This window comes from Haliotis cracherodii, unplaced genomic scaffold (genome assembly GCF_022045235.1).
Source record: "Haliotis cracherodii isolate W230 unplaced genomic scaffold, xgHalCrac1.p SCAF_2, whole genome shotgun sequence".
NCBI classification, from domain to species: Eukaryota; Metazoa; Mollusca; class Gastropoda; order Lepetellida; family Haliotidae; genus Haliotis; species Haliotis cracherodii.
The window spans coordinates 73204571-73222905 of NW_027266275.1; the positions used below are offsets into that span (position 1 = coordinate 73204571).

The 18335-nt window shown below is 42.8% G+C and overlaps 1 protein-coding gene across 1 annotated transcript in view; it reads right to left on the reverse strand.

Annotated features, from left to right (window-relative positions):
• Positions 1 to 18335, reverse strand: part of LOC139469616 (U3 small nucleolar RNA-associated protein 6 homolog) — a 172842-nt gene that overhangs the window by 35522 nt on the left and 118985 nt on the right. The window contains exons 15-17 of the mRNA XM_071251836.1: positions 18031 to 18146; positions 11672 to 11749; positions 3097 to 3282 (exon numbers count right to left, since the gene is read on the reverse strand). Coding sequence (XP_071107937.1) covers positions 3097 to 3282; positions 11672 to 11749; positions 18031 to 18146 — 380 coding nt within the window. The remainder of the gene's footprint in view (positions 1 to 3096; positions 3283 to 11671; positions 11750 to 18030; positions 18147 to 18335) is intronic.

Here is an 18335-nt window from a genome sequence, read left to right on the forward strand (position 1 = left end):
GATTAATGATCAAACTAAATATTTAACTAACGAGGTATCTACTTCTCCAAGCATAATGGAACATTTTTCCGATGTGTGATTGAAGATACTTATCAAGAAAAGCAACTGTAAGCAGTGAGATGTCTGAAATATTTCCAGCCTTTGAATGCCATTACAAAAATGTTTAAACAAAGGAAATTGCACCATGCACTCCCATTCGCTTTTCAATATATTGTCAGCCATGATGTCTCCTCCTCTGAGAGTGAATGTGTTGAACGCTTTGAACTATCCCAACTGATCACCTTAACCAAAACACAATGCAATATTGGTAACAAAACACTATCAGCCTTAAAAGAAATGATCTTTACTGATCAATATTGAAAATCCTACATGAAACCAGCCCGACCAATCTTTCAAAAAAAAATAAGCCTGCATCATAAAAAGGAACTTTTGTTGAATATCAAAAGACGGCAGACCAATATGGCCACATCAAAAGACACAATGAAAATACATCTGTGTTTTGAAAGAAAATAACAATATATCGAGACACATCTTAACCACGATGTTGGAATACTAAGTTTCATTGATGCCTCTTAGTGAGCGATGTCATTGATGGTGCTGCCACCTGGTGGGAGAAACGTTGTGTGAGGTCACTTCCTGAAGCACACACTCGTCTCTAAGGTCTCTAAGCACAGTCCTGCCAGCGCATTGTCCTGAACATACCAGAACAAACTGGCTGCCCCTCTCGCTAGCCTGGACCATGTTTATTCTGGTCGGTCATTTGATGATTGAGTGTTTATGTACTGCTGTCTTTAATTGCATTGGATGTCTCACCCGTAATATCAATAAACGTAGAGAAAATATACGACTTATAATTCATTGCATGACAAAGACAGGTCCTTCTGATGGAGCCAGGGAAATAGTGCCTCCTGGAGTTCAGACCAGGGATCTTGACAGATAATAGTCTTTACATCGCTAGTATCCTCGAGACCAATCATCAAACAGACAGATAAAGGACTAATCAGATGAGATCAATATCACCTACATGGTGCATTTCTCATGTGTCAATCACTGACGTTCAACGACTATCGTTAGAGACATGCAAAGGACATCAGCGTACGGTCACAGTCAGACATCAGCCACAACGCCGACACGCACGTCAGTACACCATCAGATACTCATATCATAGCATGTAGAACGTCCCGAGTCAGAATACTTCCCTAACATTTCAATAATCAAAGTACTAAAACATTCCCTTAAATTGGTTCAATATCTAAAAGAGCAAAAGATTGTGTGAATATTACAAAACTAGAAATCATCATATTAGTTTACTGATCTTATCGAGCTATTTACATCGAGTGCTTACTGCGCTCTCAAGCAATTTCATCTGTGATTAGTTGGTTACTGTTTCATGTAATTGAATCGGTTGTTACATCAGTTGGAGTGTATGTTATATAACAGTTGATGTTGCAACACACTGGAGCATATGTTATATAACAGTTGATGTTCCAGCACACTGAAGCATATGTTACAAAATAGTTGATTGGAGCATATGTTATATAACAGTTGGTTGGAGCATGCTATATAACAGTTGATTAAAGCATGTTACATAACAGTTTATTGGTGTGTGTGTGTTATATAACAGTTGATTGGAGTGTGTGTTATATAGCGACTGATGTTTCAGCACACTGGAGCGTGTGTTATATAGCGACTGATGTTTCAGCACACTGGAGTGTGTGTTATATAAGAGTTGATTGGAGTGTGTGTTATATAGCGAAAGATGTTCCAGCACACTGGAGTGTGTGTTATATAACAGTTGATTGGAGTGTGTGTTATATAGGGACTGATGTTCCAGCACACTGGAGTGTGTGTTATATAACAGTTGATTGGAGTGTGTGTTATATAGCGACAGATGTTACAGCACACTGGAGTGTGTGTTATATAACAGTTGATTGGAGTGTGTGTTATATAGCGACTGATGTTCCAGCACACTGGAGCGTGTGTTATATAACAGTTGATTGGAGTGTGTGTTATATAGGGACTGATGTTCCAGCACACTGAAGCATATGTTACAAAATAGTTGATTGGAGCATATGTTATATAACAGTTGGTTGGAGCATGCTATATAACAGTTGATTAAAGCATGTTACATAACAGTTTATTGGTGTGTGTGTGTTATATAACAGTTGATTGGAGTGTGTGTTATATAGCGACTGATGTTTCAGCACACTGGAGTGTGTGTTATATAGCGACTGATGTTTCAGCACACTGGAGTGTGTGTTATATAACAGTTGATTGGAGTGTGTGTTATATAGCGACAGATGTTCCAGCACACTGGAGTGTGTGTTATATAACAGTTGATTGGAGTGTGTGTTATATAGGGACTGATGTTCCAGCACACTGGAGTGTGTGTTATATAACAGTTGATTGGAGTGTGTGTTATATAGCGACAGATGTTACAGCACACTGGAGTGTGTGTTATATAACAGTTGATTGGAGTGTGTGTTATATAGCGACTGATGTTCCAGCACACTGGAGCGTGTGTTATATAACAGTTGATTGGAGTGTGTGTTATATAGGGACTGATGTTCCAGCACACTGGAGTGTGTGTTATATAACAGTTGATTGGAGTGTGTGTTATATAGCGACAGATGTTACAGCACACTGGAGTGTGTGTTATATAACAGTTGATTGGAGTGTGTGTTATATAGCGACTGATGTTCCAGCACACTGGAGCGTGTGTTATATAACAGTTGATTGGAGTGTGTGTTATATAACAGTTGATTGGATTGTGTGTTATATAGCGACAGATGTTCCAGCACACTGGAGTGTGTGTTATATAACAGTTGATTGGAGTGTGTGTTATATAGCGACAGATGTTACAGCACACTGGAGTGTGTGTTATATAACAGTTGATTGGAGTGTGTGTTATATAGCGACTGATGTTCTAGCACACTGGAGCATGTACCACACAAAAGTTGATCCACATCACCAGACCGCTATTCCTTGTTACGGATGCAGATTTTCATGAAAATCCCGTTCTGTATATATAATAGACACTTGTGTGCCAGAGATTAGTTCAACAGAGTAGAAACAGCCGGGAGAACTCATGCCTACCTTTTCCTTGAGGGCTCCGCGGGCTGACTTGAACACCTTCAGGAGGGTGTGCAGTTTCTCCTGTCTGTCTATCAGCACCTGCAGGTGCAAGGCCCACAAACCAGCCGACCTCGGGTAGGTGTCCGTGGCTTGTTTCAGGACCTCCTCCACCTGCCCCATCTGTGTCGAGGTCAGCAGCAGCTCCACCTACAGGCAGAGGAACACACCATATACCATTATCTACCGAATAAGGTTGTATTACTTGTACAGTAAACTATGTTCATAACCAACACGCTTACAACGAACTGACGGATATAACAAACTATTTCTTGGACCCGTCCATTTGCCGTATGTATGCTGTACATATGCTTATAACGAACTATGGTTATAACAAATTAAAATAAGTGGTCCCTTTGAGTTCGTTATAACCGTAGTTTACTGTATATCATGGGGATGCCCTAGCTGTGTATATTACCTGGATGATATACCATTTATATACCACATTAGGTTGTACTACTTGTATAGCATGGATATACCCTAGTTGTGTATATTACCTGGATGATATACCATTTATATACCACATTAGGTTGTACTACTTGTATAGCATGGATATACCCTAGTTGTGTATATTACCTGGATGATATACCATTTATATACCACATTAGGTTGTACTACTTGTATAGCATGGATATACCCTAGTTGTGTATATTACCTGGATGATTTACCATTTATATACCACATTAGGTTGTACTACTTGTATAGCATGGATATAACCTAGTTGTGTATATCACCTGGATGATATACCATTTATATACCACATTATATTGTATTACTTGTATAGCATGGATATACCCTAGTTGTGTATATCACCTGGATGATATACCATTTATATACCACATTAGGTTGTACTACTTGTGTAGCATGGATATACCCTAGTTGTATATATCACCTGGATGATATACCATTTATATACCACATTAGGTTGTACTATTTGTGTAGCATGGATATGCCCTAGTTGTATATATCACCTGGATGATATACCATTTATATACCACATAAGGTTGTACTATTTGTGTAGCATGGATATGCCCTAGTTGTATATATATCACCTGGATGATATACCATTTATATACCACATTAGGTTGTACCTCTTGTACAGCATGGATACTGTATATCGCTGTGTATCAGGCGATTTTATTTTACCAAGAATTAGGGGGGACTCGAGGGGGGTCGTCTTATACACAGGGTTGAAGAGTTTGAAGGATGTTTTTTCCCCCAACACAAAGACATTACACTGGAAATACCATGTCAACAAATCCGTACTGAAGTATGCCAACTAATCATGTAATTACACTATCTGGTTATAAAAAGTGTACACTGTATATCTGGACTTCTGTAATCTATTTTATTAGGTGGTGATGTGCTTCACTCCAATTATCTTTATAGACAGGGTATATAAATTAGCATCGATTTAGAAGGCTTGTACAGGGGGGTCGCCTTATACATGGTGTTGCTTTATAGACTGCGATATACCCAGTTGTGTATATCCTGTGGATGATATACCATATATCTACCACATATGGTTGTATTACTTGTACAGCCTGGGTATACCTATGTTGTATACAACATATGGGCGATATACCACATATCTATCATACATGGTTTCATTCATTAAATAGCATGGGTATAAATATGTATGTCATGTATATCACATGACTGATATATCATTATCACATATGGCCTTAATTGTATATCACTGGTACACCTGTGTTGTCCCTACCTACATGGTTGTTTGTAGAGGGGGTTGCTTCTCACACATGTCCCCCCCCCCCCATGTCCCTGCCTGTCTCTGCAGCAAACCTACTCCTTTCCGAAAACCTTCACCAATTGTAAAGTACAGAAGACAGGAGAAATGTGGGTGTAGCCTATCAGATATAGAAGCAGACTTATCAAGGACAACCATGCCATTAACCGTTATTCGGCACAGAAGTAAACCCATGACGGGTCTGCTACAACGCTCATATTTCCCGGAACGTCCACCGATACAGATTGGCAAGGCTCCAGTGCCATTAGGACTTATCAGTTGCCATGCTAACTGCTCCATCGATAGCAGCATTGACACAACCAAACAGTAGATTTTAACACGCTTTCTTCAGATCTTATCAGTTTCTTTTATCTTCTGTAATTAATGTTCAAACACGATTGAAATGTCTTCCATGAATCATTAAAGAGAAATCATTTAAGTGTGGACATTATTGTAAAAATATAACCGTAAGTATTTTAGGAATGTAATTTCGAATGTATAATCAGTCATAATCGATTGAAGTCAAGCGTCTGTGCTCCGCTGTATACAAAGAATGTCAATGCCTGTCACTTGCAGCATTCAAACCAGAATACCACAATCATACCACAATTAAAGTACTCATGTCAACAGCAGGGTCAGGGTGTGTGGTGTCAAGGTGTGAACATGTCATGACGTCATGGCCAGGTTATCATGCAGGCTATCGAGTAAAGCGACACCTATTGGCGACATGCTATACATGTCAATATGGATGTCAGGCGCCGATTGCGGCATTAATCATTTACACCCTTAACTTTTGCTTTATATATTATTTACACACAAATAAATGCAGCTAACCGCGACACGGGTTTAAATGCTTGCACCTCAACATGGCAAACAAGACATTTTATTGTGTTTCCACTTAATTTTATTGTGCTCCCTCTTCACTGCCTGCAGTAGGTAATGCAGTCCTAGATATCCTCCTGCTAAAACCTACCTAGCAGGGCTGTATAGCACACCTGTAGGAGGTACAAAAGGCTATTTCACACTGATAATATGTACAGAAAGCCAAAGGCCAAATTTGATCCAATTCGTTACCTTCATAAAATTCTAATTTGTTTTTGCTGTGTTTGAGTGGCAATTACCATCACTGAAATGAACTTGAATAATTGTCATCATCTTACAAAGTTTCATCTTTTAATTAAGTTAAAATTATATTACAATTCAAAGACAAATATTGAGTCGGTTGAGCTAAAACAAATACTGGGACTATTTTAGTAAAAATAAGACAAATGGATGTATTCACATAAATATTGAGTGAGTATGGTTTTATGCCGCTTTTAGCAATATTCCAGCAATATCTCGGCGGGCACATAAATATTGACATACTGTGAATTCTAGTTAATATACCATGGTGCTACCAATAACAGATTAATGATAACTTGGGCCTCACCTGGGGTTAACCAATGACCAGCAGATCCTGGCAGCTAAGGGGAGGCAACTCTGTGTATGGACTGTGGCATCACTGACAACTGTGCCACCTAAGCCTCCTGTGTTGTCAGAGAACTAGAGTGACATTTGAGTCGGCAATCTCTCTGCGCTACAGTGACTTCATTAAATGCCTTGCATACTTAGTGTCATGTTCAAGCTCTTAATGTTTATCATCAGCTTGTTAAAACTTTTATGTTTAGTGCTTGAACTTCCCTGTGTGATCATGCAAACAGTTTGATTAATCTGCTACAGCTGTGATTGATTGATTGTGTGAGTGAGTGGGTGTGTAGATGAATGATTGTGTGAGTGAGTGGGTGTGTAGATGAATGATTGTGTGAGTGAGTGGGTGGGTGTGTAGATGAATGATTGTGTGAGTGAGTGGGTGGGTGTGTAGATGAATGATTGTGTGAGTGGGTGGGTGTGTAGATGAATGATTGTGTGAGTGAGTGGGTGGGTGTGTAGATGAATGATTGTGTGAGTGAGTGGGTGGGTGTGTAGATGAATGATTGTGTGAGTGAGTGGGTGGGTGTGTAGATGAATGATTGTGTGAGTGGGTGGATGTGTAGATGAATGATTGTGTGAGTGAGTGGGTGTGTAGATGAATGATTGTGTGAGTGGGTGGGTGTGTAGATGAATTATTGTGTGAGTGAGTGGATGTGTAGATGAATGATTGTGTGAGTGGGTGGGTGTGTAGATGAATGATTGTGTGAGTGAGTGGGTGTGTAGATGAATGATTGTGTGAGTGAGTGGGTGTGTAGATGAATGATTGTGTGAGTGAGTGGATGTGTAGATGAATGATTGTGTGAGTGAGTGGGTGTGTAGATGAATGATTGTGTGAGTGAGTGGGTGTGTAGATGAATGATTGTGTGAGTGAGTGGGTGGGTGTGTAGATGAATGATTGTGTGAGTGAGTGGGTGTGTAGATGAATGATTGTGTGAGTGAGTGGGTGTGTAGATGAATGATTGTGTGAGTGAGTGGGTGTGTAGATGAATGATTGTGTGAGTGAGTGGGTGTGTAGATGAATGATTGTGTGAGTGAGTGGGTGTGTAGATGAATGATTGTGTGAGTGGGTGGATGTGTAGATGAATGATTGTGTGAGTGAGTGGGTGTGTAGATGAATGATTGTGTGAGTGGGTGGGTGTGTAGATGAATTATTGTGTGAGTGAGTGGGTGTGTAGATGAATGATTGTGTGAGTGAGTGGGTGTGTAGATGAATGATTGTGTGAGTGAGTGGGTGGGTGTGTAGATGAATGATTGTGTGAGTGAGTGGGTGTGTAGATGAATGATTGTGTGAGTGAGTGGATGTGTAGATGAATGATTGTGTGAGTGAGTGGGTGTGTAGATGAATGATTGTGTGAGTGGGTGGGTGTGTAGATGAATGATTGTGTGAGTGGGTGGGTGTGTAGATGAATGATTGTGTGAGTGAGTGGGTGTGTAGATGAATGATTGTGAGTGAGTGAGTGTGTAGATGAATGATTGTGTGAGTGAAGGTGGGTGTGTAGATGAATGATTGTGTGAGTGAGTGGATGTGTAGATGAATGATTGTGTGAGTGAGTGGGTGTGTAGATGAATGATTGTGTGAGTGGGTGGGTGTGTAGATGAATGATTGTGTGAGTGAGTGGATGTGTAGATGAATGATTGTGTGAGTGAGTGGGTGTGTAGATGAATGATTGTGTGAGTGAAGGTGGGTTGGTGTGTTGGTGAGTGAGTGAGTGAGTGAGTGAAGGTGGGTTGGTGGGTTGGTGGGTTGGTGAGTGAGTGAGTGAAGGTGGGTTGGTGGGTTGGTGTGTGAGTGAGTGAAGGTGGGTTGGTGGGTTGGTGAGTGAAGGTGGGTTGGTGGGTTGGTGTGTGAGTGAGTGAAGGTGGGTTGGTGTGTGAGTGAGTGAAGGTGGGTTGGTGGGTTGGTGTGTGAGTGAGTGAAGGTGGGTTGGTGGGTTGGTGTGTGAGTGAGTGAAGGTGGGTTGGTGGGTTGGTGAGTGATGGAGTGAGTGGGTAAGTCAGTGAGGGCGACTGGGTTGTCAGTGACAGATACTAATTAAAGATGTAGGTCAACATTGGCCCAGTAGCTTTATTTGTTTCAGTGTCTACTGGTGTGCATTTTAATTGAAATATGAAAGAAAAACATAATTTTGAAATCTTTAAAGAAAGACTTTATAACAGCCTTAGACTGATATTGTAAAACGTTTTACAGAGAAGTACATAACAGAACTGAGGTAAAATTGTTAAGAATGCTTCCATTCAATTAAAGTCTTAATTTATAAAATTCATATAAAATAAAATAATTGGGAGAATTATAAAAGGCAAAAGGCACATCTACACTATATGATGACATGTGTTCACCAAGATCTCTCTAAAAAAAAATAATTTCCAGTTCTGCTCCAGAAATGATAGCCACTGGTTCTTCTGTTTTTGTATAACGCCGCACTCAGCAATATTCCAGCTATATGACAGTGGTCTGGACAAGACAATCAAGTGATTGACATCATGAGCATCGATCATAACCAGACAGTATAAACTGCCTATTCCAGTATGGACGAAATGACATGTTATTTCCGGTGTCAGGGTAATGTCTATAGTCTGCATTGAGAACAAAATCACCGAAACTCACTGTGTGTTCTTTATTGAAAAGAAACTGCGCCCTATACTCAAGGACATATGATATATGTTAGAAAGTGACCCTTGATTTTATTCTTTCATCATTTTATTCAAACATGAAACTGTAACTGTCAAATATGAGGTAGGGGTGACCAAAGTATAAATGTCTGATTGGCAAAACAATCTTCCGGACCCCTGGTAGCAGCAGGAACTACACACATGTTTGAGTTCAAGTACACGTAAAAAAGTTGAATAACAACAGCATAACAACACTGTGTGTAATTATCCAAAGCAACTTTTTCTGATTGCATACCCATATTTTTTTCTGATTCTTTATTCACGGATCAGATGCAGGTGTCGCATCCATCGTGTCTACTGCAGTGAATAATGGACAAAAACTCCACAAAGTCTTCCTGTTTAAGGAAACAAATGCAAAATATCTAACCAACATTGCCAGGGGCAAAGGCCTGTTCCACGATCGACACAAAACACACAATATTTGAATATGTAAAGCAGCAAGGAGGTATATGGAATACCTGAAGACGACTACCGAAAGAGATTGAACGCATGGGAGAAAATACTCAATGGCTCACAGAGGATGCCCCGGTTGTTAGCTCACCTGGCCACGTGACCCCCTTATGTGACCCACCATACAACATACAGCTGTGAGGTTAATGTGGAAGAAACAACCAAGGTGTAAAGTCTCCACAGTCTACATCACCTACTGAGAAACATTATAAACACAAGGCTTAATTTACATTGCTCTAAACTAAACACTGTCGTCTCTCTACTTGAACCGTATCCATTTCCTACGAGGACAAAAGCCGACACGACTGCCTTGAAAGTCTGTCTTGTAGACAGCAGAGATGGTGTAGTGTATCCGTGATGGCCTGTGTGATGGAAGTGTCTGGTTCCTGGTGTGCCAGGCCGTTCCATACCACTGACCACGGAGGGGGATCTCACTACTGTGGGGGTGGGGGTGGGGGTGGGGGTGGGGGTGGGGGTGGGGGTGGGGGTAGGGGTAGGGGTAGGGGTGTTAGTAGTAGACACAGTGGAGGGGAGGTGACAGGGGTTAACATCACCAGATTATAATACTTATATAACAATGTTGCCTTTTCTGTTTTGTTTTTGTTTGTGTGTCTATGGTGTGTGTGTGTGTGTGAGTGAGTGTATGTGTGTGTATGCATGTACATGTGCGTGTGTGTGAGTGTGTGAGTTTGTCAATGTGTGTGTCTGTGATTGTCTGTGAGTGTGTGATTGCGAGTTTGTGAGAGGGATTGTGAGTGTGCGTACGTACGTGTGTGCGTGTGCGAGTGTGCATGCATGAGCGAACCTGTACTGGTTTTATAGCCCAATGAGATGACATTCAGCAGTTTAACCTGGACACCCAACTCAGACAACATACTGACTGAGCCGACCACGGAAGCAGCCCAGACACAACATAACGCACTGAGTTTAATTTCAACTGATTGATCATGAGATGTGGTGTAAGACAAGACGTGTGTGGTCTGTGGGTCACCAGGACCGGGGTTGCTGTAACAACCAGACACTGAAGAGGCTGAGGTATCGGCCTCTCTGTCAAACACAGGCCGCCTTGATGACAACTTGTTTACCCAACAATATGTCACTGCAAACACTAGCATCATAGACTGTAATCAGCCGGGCACTGTAAAGGTGCCAGCATCCTCATCATTATGATGTACAGTGTAGACAAAGAACATGGCAGTGGTAACACAGCCACTCAATAATCACTGAAATCACTTTTTATTACAAGTGTACTTGTTTTTTGCTACACTCAGCAATATTCCTGCTATATGATGGCAGTTTGTAAATATTCGGGTCTCGACCTGACAATCCAGAGATTGACATCATGAGCATCGATCTACACAATGGGGACATGATGACATCCATCAACCATTAGCTTGATCCTTTTAAATGCCTCTTACAACAAGCATGTTATTATGAGTAATGGGGACGCCTTATACAAAGTCATTTTGGCCATGTTAATACACACTGAAGTTATCTTTTATTTCAAATATTGGGGATAAGAAGTTTTTTTTCGCCTATCAATACACACTGGTGTTACCTTTTTTTACTAGTATTGAGTGTTGCGGACAACCTATACAAAGCCATTGTGGCCACCCAATACACACCACAGTTCCCTTTTATTGTGAGTATTGTGTACTGGTGACAACCCATACATAGCAATTTTGGCCATCCAATACACACTACAGTTCCCTTTTATTGTGAGTATTGTGTAACTGGTGACAACCCATACATAGCAATTGTGGCCATCCAATACACACCACAGTTCCCTTTTATTGTGAGTATTGTGTACTGGTGACAACCCATACATAGCAATTGTGGCCATCCAATACACACTACAGGTCCCTTTTATTCTAAGTATTGTGTACTGGAGACAACCTATACAAAGCCATTGTGACCATCCAATACACACTTGGCCACCCAATACACACTACAGTTCCCTTTTATTGTTAGTATTGTGTACTGGAGACAACCTATACATAGCAATTGTGGCCATCCAATACACACTACAGTTCCCTTTTAATGCAAGTATTGAGTAGTGTGGACAGAGCTCCCCTGGGCTCTAGTAATTGGCTTGTACGACTCTGCTGTGCCCTCTCTCAGTGGAGATTGTTGATATCATGTTTATCTTTATTGTATCAAAGTGTTGCATACGACTGCCCTGCTGGAGGAGACTCAACTCACCCACTGCATGAACAGCTTCTCCTCAACCATCTGACGCTGGGACGCATCATGGAAGACCTCAAATGCCCGCTGCGCCCTCTGAAACACAAACACCTGACCATATAGCCATCAATGTGAATTATTCATCCATAGAGCCAGTCTCAATGGACCTTTCCCGTGACGCTCAATACGAGTACACCATGCAAGCGGACACAATCTATTTGTACGATGCTATCTTACGTGACTTTCAAAGAAGGTCGACAATATCGTTCTGACAACAGGACATAGACAGGGTACATAGGACTCAGGACTCTGGTTTCTTACTGATGAGAATCTATGTAACTGAATCAGCTCTGATTCTACCTGACTTGTTCCTATGTCAGCAACTATATCACAGCCCCCCAATCCTCCTCTGATACAAAGTATATCGTTCAGCTCTTTTGTCTGCCCAAGGGTTAAATATCAGGTTAAACAAAGTATTTAGGACTCCCCAATCTGGATGAACCCTCCGAAAGAGGTATTAAGTGTAGACCCATGTGTCCATGCCGGCCACAATAGGTAGGGGGCTCCTTCAAGAGTCGGCCAATAAGATTTATCTGAGTACGGGGAAGCTGATAATTATGGTACTTCAAGCAAACTGAGAGGGCTGACAACAGAACATTATCAGAAACAAGCATATCTTGGAGTACTGAATAGAGGTGGGACAATACACTGATGCATCTGTGGATCGCGATTGTTTACGATAAAAGTATCGATCACAGTCACACACAAAGTAAAAAGTATCAATTCATACCTTAAATGTTTTCTTGAATAAGTGTTAGATATTAAACATTTTCACCCATTGTGCCATACCTGACACTGCCAACTGTTAATCAGTAGTGTGCCAGGTATTTGGCAATCCTGTCTATGAAAAAGATGGCTATGGCTTACACACCACAGATAAGTGCACATGCAAGTATCACGTTATGTATCGGGTTATGTATCATGATACGTATCAGATCACACAGTTGGTGTATCATCCCAGCCGTAGTACTGAACACCTTCAATGTCAAGAAATATACATCAATGTCCAGCTGTCTAAAACTTCAATTTAATGTATGGTGATTTGGCTTAAAACAGCTCTGGTATCCTCTTGAACCTCTTCGCGTATCAGTGAGTTTGTTGACAAGTCTAATATGCACACAATAGGTCGACCATTAAGGGTGTATCATGATCAGAAATACAATTAGGTTGGACATCTTAATCAGGTATTGATGTTTGTACTTGGAATAGTCAGGTCAAAATGAGAGCTCTTATGTAACATGCTTACATTGGTACAATATCATACAGAACAATTTTTCATGTAAAACAGTTATTCAGGTAAAACAGTTATTCAGGTAAACAATCTCTACTGTGTAACACATAGGAGCTGTTGCTGAAGCATGTTCTGTGTGGTCCAGGTTTGTGTGTTGTATGTTGACTGTGGGTTATGATACCCTGTAGCGGGCGCTGCATTCACTACATCCTTCCAGTCAACAAGCATTCTGGACATTCACAGCAGAGATAACATTCTTTCCAAATGAATTTGTTTTTAAAAGTCAGAAAATCCGATATTTGTGTTCCAAAAGGTCCCCTTGGAATGGAGAGTTATGCACCACTTGACACTAGGTGCATCTCTGCCCCTGGAGCCACCATGTCTGCCCCTGGAGCCACCATCGCTGCCAATGGAGCCACCATATCTGCCAATGGAGAACTTACACTGGATGCTAAGACTGAGAGACCCTGGAGTGCAGTACATCTATAATCTCAGGGTGCAGGCAGGTGCTCCCTGCATCTACCATCTCTGCCCCTGTGTCTACCATCTCAGCCCCTGTACCTACCACCCCTGCCCCTGTGCCTACCATCTCTGCCCCTATGCCTACCATTTTTGCCCCTGTGCCTACCATCTCTACCCCTGTGCCTACCATCTCTGCCCCTATGCCTACCATCTCTGCCCCTGTGTCTACCACCTCTGCCCCTGTCTACCATCTTTGCCCCTATGCCTACCATCTCTGCCCCTATGCCTACCATCTCTGCCCCTATGCCTACCATCTCTGCCCCTGTGTCTACCATCTTTGCCCCTATGCCTACCATCTCTGCCCCTATGCCTACCATCTCCACCCCTGTGCCTACCATATCCACCCCTGTGCCTACCATCTCTGCCCCTATGTCTACCATCTCTGCCCCTGTGTCCACCATATCTGCCCGTGTCTACCACCTTCCCCCTGTGTCTACCATCTCTGCCCCTGTGTCTACCATCTCTGCCCCTGTGCCTACCATCTTTCCCTCTGTGTCTACCACCTCTACCCCTGTGCCTACCATCTCTGCCCCTGTGCCTACCATCTCTGCCCCTGTGCCTACCATTTCCATCCCTGTGTCTACCACCTCTCCCCCTGTGCCTACCATCTCCACCCCTGTGCCTACCATCTCTGCCCCTGTGCCTACCACCTCTTTCCCTGGGTTAACAAGAGTCCCTGCCCTCTGTATCCCCGTGCCCTCCAAGGTCTCTCGCCAACACTATCACACAAAGGCTTGCAGGCCTCACAGTACAATCATAAGACTGTCACAATTCCCTATCAGCCACTAATTAGTCGTGGAGATTTGTGTGTGGTCATCTTTAAGCCCTGTCAGGTTCTGCCAACACAAGAGCCAGGGATCATAAAGACACAAGAGGCTGTGTTGGTTTACAGGAAGCCTCCACACACTGGCCACTTGTAACATGTAGCAGAGGGAAGGGCTGTGTTTGTTGTAGCGGCCATCTGGCCCCCGATGGGGTAATTTGTCGGTCTGGAAACAGCTGGGTTGAGGTAATGGCAAACTGAGAGAGTGGCCGGGTGGCTGGCAGGGACGTAGGTCATGTGACACGAAGGTGATACCGTCACAGACAAACAGGCTGTGCGTGATCCCCGATTTGTTACATTGTTACCTTTGTTAAGAAAGGTCATCTGCTGATGTGCTGGACAAAGATCTGCCAGATGGAGAGACAGACTGAATGATGGACAGACAAACACAAACTGTGTAAAAGAACAAGCGTACAGGTCTTTGATGGGGTCGGTCCCTACTAATTAGCTGAATCTTATACAATTTGAAGATGGCAACACAAATAATATTCGCTCAAATCCAGGAACAAAATCAATACAAATTCAGCTCAACTAAATATGGCCAGATAATGAGTACATTAAAACTGAGAGTGCCCTACTCTGGTAAGTGCTGCTCAGTCTGTGTGGTCAGCAATAGGACCATGTCAGTTAAAGGAGGTCTAGGGCCAAGATAGTTTCCAGTCCTAGCTGAATTCAAGTCGTTAAAACTTGTTTTATCAATACCAATGTGCATTAGACTCACACTTTGTCTATGAAAGTATTTATCTAATATAATTGCAATTCATTTTTTTCTTTCCTTTCCTCCTCTGCTGTTTTATAAGAGGAATCAAGAAAACTAGACTTGGTTTAGTTTGATCTGGACTTGCCTATGCTTTAAGTAATTTATAAAATAAATATACATATAAATTCCAGAGTCATGGCGCAATGCATATATATTGCCATTTAGCATTTAGATATGAATACTCAGATCACAGACACAAGGTCTCAGTGTCACGCATGGCTCTCATTACAAGTTCTAGCACCAGTTTTGGGGAAAACCATGCATCCCATTCAGGGTAAATGTGGCACGAACACCCATCCATACCAGGGGATCCAAGGGGTGAAAACCATGCATCCCATTCGGGATAAATGTGGCACGAACACCCATCCATACCAGGGGATCCAGGGGGAAAAAAACCATGCATCCCATTCAGGGTAAATGTGGCACGAACACCCATCCATACCAGGGGATCCAAGGGGGGTGGGGGGAAACCATGCATCCCATTCAGGGTAAATGTGGCACAAACACCCATCCATACCAGGGAATCCAAGGGGGGAAAACCATGCATCCCATTCAGGGTAAATGTGGCACAAACACCCATCCATACCAGGGAATCCAAGGGGGGAAAACCATGCATCCCATTCAGGGTAAATGTGGCACTAACACCCATCCATACCAGGGGATCCACGGGAAAAACCATGCATCCCATCTAGGCTAAATCAGGCACTCATTCATACGAGGGTATCCTGGCAGCTCAGTGGGACCCAACACTACCTTCTTTCTTTGTCATTTAATGCCACACATGATATTCCAGCTATAGGGCACTGGGTGCGATTGTACAAACTCTCATACCTTAGCATAGACTTATGACAGTGGTAGTGATAAGGTTGTTTTGTACAACGGCACCCTGGTCTATAGATAATTAAGTCTGGACCACACAATCCAGTGACTGATATCATGAGGAACAATCCATGCTGTCATGGTATGATGACTTGTAATCAAATGTGTCACCGAGTCTGACCATCGGATCCACTAAGGCGCCTTTCATGACAAGCGTAGGCTGCTGGGGACCTAGCGTAACCCAGAATCCCTACTGGTTTCTCTTTCTTTATCGTTTAACGCTGTACTCAGCATCATTCCAGCTAGATGACGGCGGTCAGTAAATAATTGAGTCTGGACCAGTGATTGACATCATGAGCATCGATCAACGCAATTGGAATACGATGACATGCATCAACGAAGACAGCAAACCTGACCACCAGATCCTGTTTGTCGACTCTTATGACAAGCATAGTTGACTTTTACTGCAAGAATGTGTTGCTGAAGACCTATTCTATTCCGGTTCTTCACCAGTCCTCTACAGGTACCTAACGCTACTGGGACATTAACAGCAGCAGCAGCAGCAGCAGCAGCAGCAACGGAAGTATCCCATGCACTGTAGCCTGCCTATCACAATGACGCTGGCAAACAAAGCCAATCTCCTCACTCAACTGAAGGACACAAAGCACTCGGGAAAGAGCAACCACTTGTCATCGGAACAAATTAGGCTAAGGTCAAAACCTGCAATCAATCCTGCTTTACTGAGGAGAAGGAATTTTTAGCCTGTAAGACTATCAGACAAGTGACAAGTGGTTCATGTCAAGAGGGTTTGGGTTTCAAGTGAGGCAAATCTCTCATGTTGGATACCCCATCAGTCAATATGACCCAGCTCACTTGAGACAAGGAAGGATGTACTCTACACAGACAATACATATTGGGGGCCAGAAGATAATCCTGCCCAATACACCTGATACCGAACCGGACAGATTGCAGTCCAAAGGAACGCCACTTGCACCAAGTGCAGATGTGTTCAAGGGTCTAGAAGAAATGACATAACACTTCCCCGACCCCTTATTGTCTTCATCTTGCGTATAGTCCTGAACAGACACATGCCATATGGCAGACCTCCAACACACGTCTGACACACATCAGGAGACACCGGACAGATACCAACACACATGTCTAACACACATGTCTGACAAACATCAGGCGACACCGGACAGATACCAACACACATCAGGAGACACCGGACAGATACCAACACACATGTCTAACACACATGGTTAACACACATCAGAAGGCACCTGACAATCTCCAACACACATTAGGAGACAAATTACACATGGCAGACCTCAAACTCAAGTCAGCGTCCTGTGAATAACTGAATCTTGACAAGACAATCCAGTGATTGATATTAAGAGCAACGATCCATGCTGTGGGGTCACAATGACATAATATCAACCGAGTCTGACTGACCACAGTTTCTGTCACAAGTACTACCAAATGATCTTGGATGAGGGTTGTTGTTGTTTGTTGTTTAACGCCGCACTCAGCAATACTCCAGCTATATGATGTCAGTCTGTAAATAATCGAGTCTGGGACAGACAATCCAGTGATTGAAATCATGAGCATTGATCCGCGCAATTGGGATGACATGCATCAACCAAGTCAGCAAGCCTGACTACCCGATCCTGTTAGTCCCCTCTTACAACAAGCATAGTCGCCTTTTATGGCAAGCATGGGTTACTGAAGAACTGTTCTATCCCGGATCTTCACGGCGGGCTTGTATGAGGTAAATTTATGTTCTGTATTTAGATGATGTAACATGGACTTGGAGAGAGAGGTATCCAATTGCTTCAGTAAATGTATTGCTTGATTCCATCATCACACTAGTGAGGGAGAGCTTGGAACAATATTTCAGTTACATCACAGGGTGTCACAGCACCCAGTGGTTCAAGTCTGGGCCAGGCATACCAGACCCTGAAAGCATGGGTCTCAATTCCCGTCACATGGACAGCATGAGGCAAGCAGCCATCCCAGAGTTTGATCTCAGGTGTTGCCAGCCCTTACAACAAGCTAGGGCCCACACTGATGAGTAAGTGGTGGAGCACGAACTAGGCTGAACAGTTATTGATATCCTTCAGTCTTTGGATACAGTTTTACATGTGGAACATTCTGCCTACCTTGTGCAGCATCTCAGAGTGTCCTCTGTCCTTGTGCCCCTCGTCCTCAGGTGTGTCCTCAGTGTCTGGGGAGAGGACGTCCAGGCAGGCGGCAAGGTAGAAGCCCCACATCTCCTCTGTAAGACGAAAACAACAGTGATGACATTTATGAAGGAGGTGGACTCAAGCTTCTATGACTGTGTAATGCCAAAGTATAACTTATCACATCACCAGTAGAGATCACCAATGTGTGACTGTGAGAGTGAAAGTGAGAGAGTGTGAGAGACTGAAAGCGAAAGAAAGTGAGTGAGAGAAAGTGAGAGTGT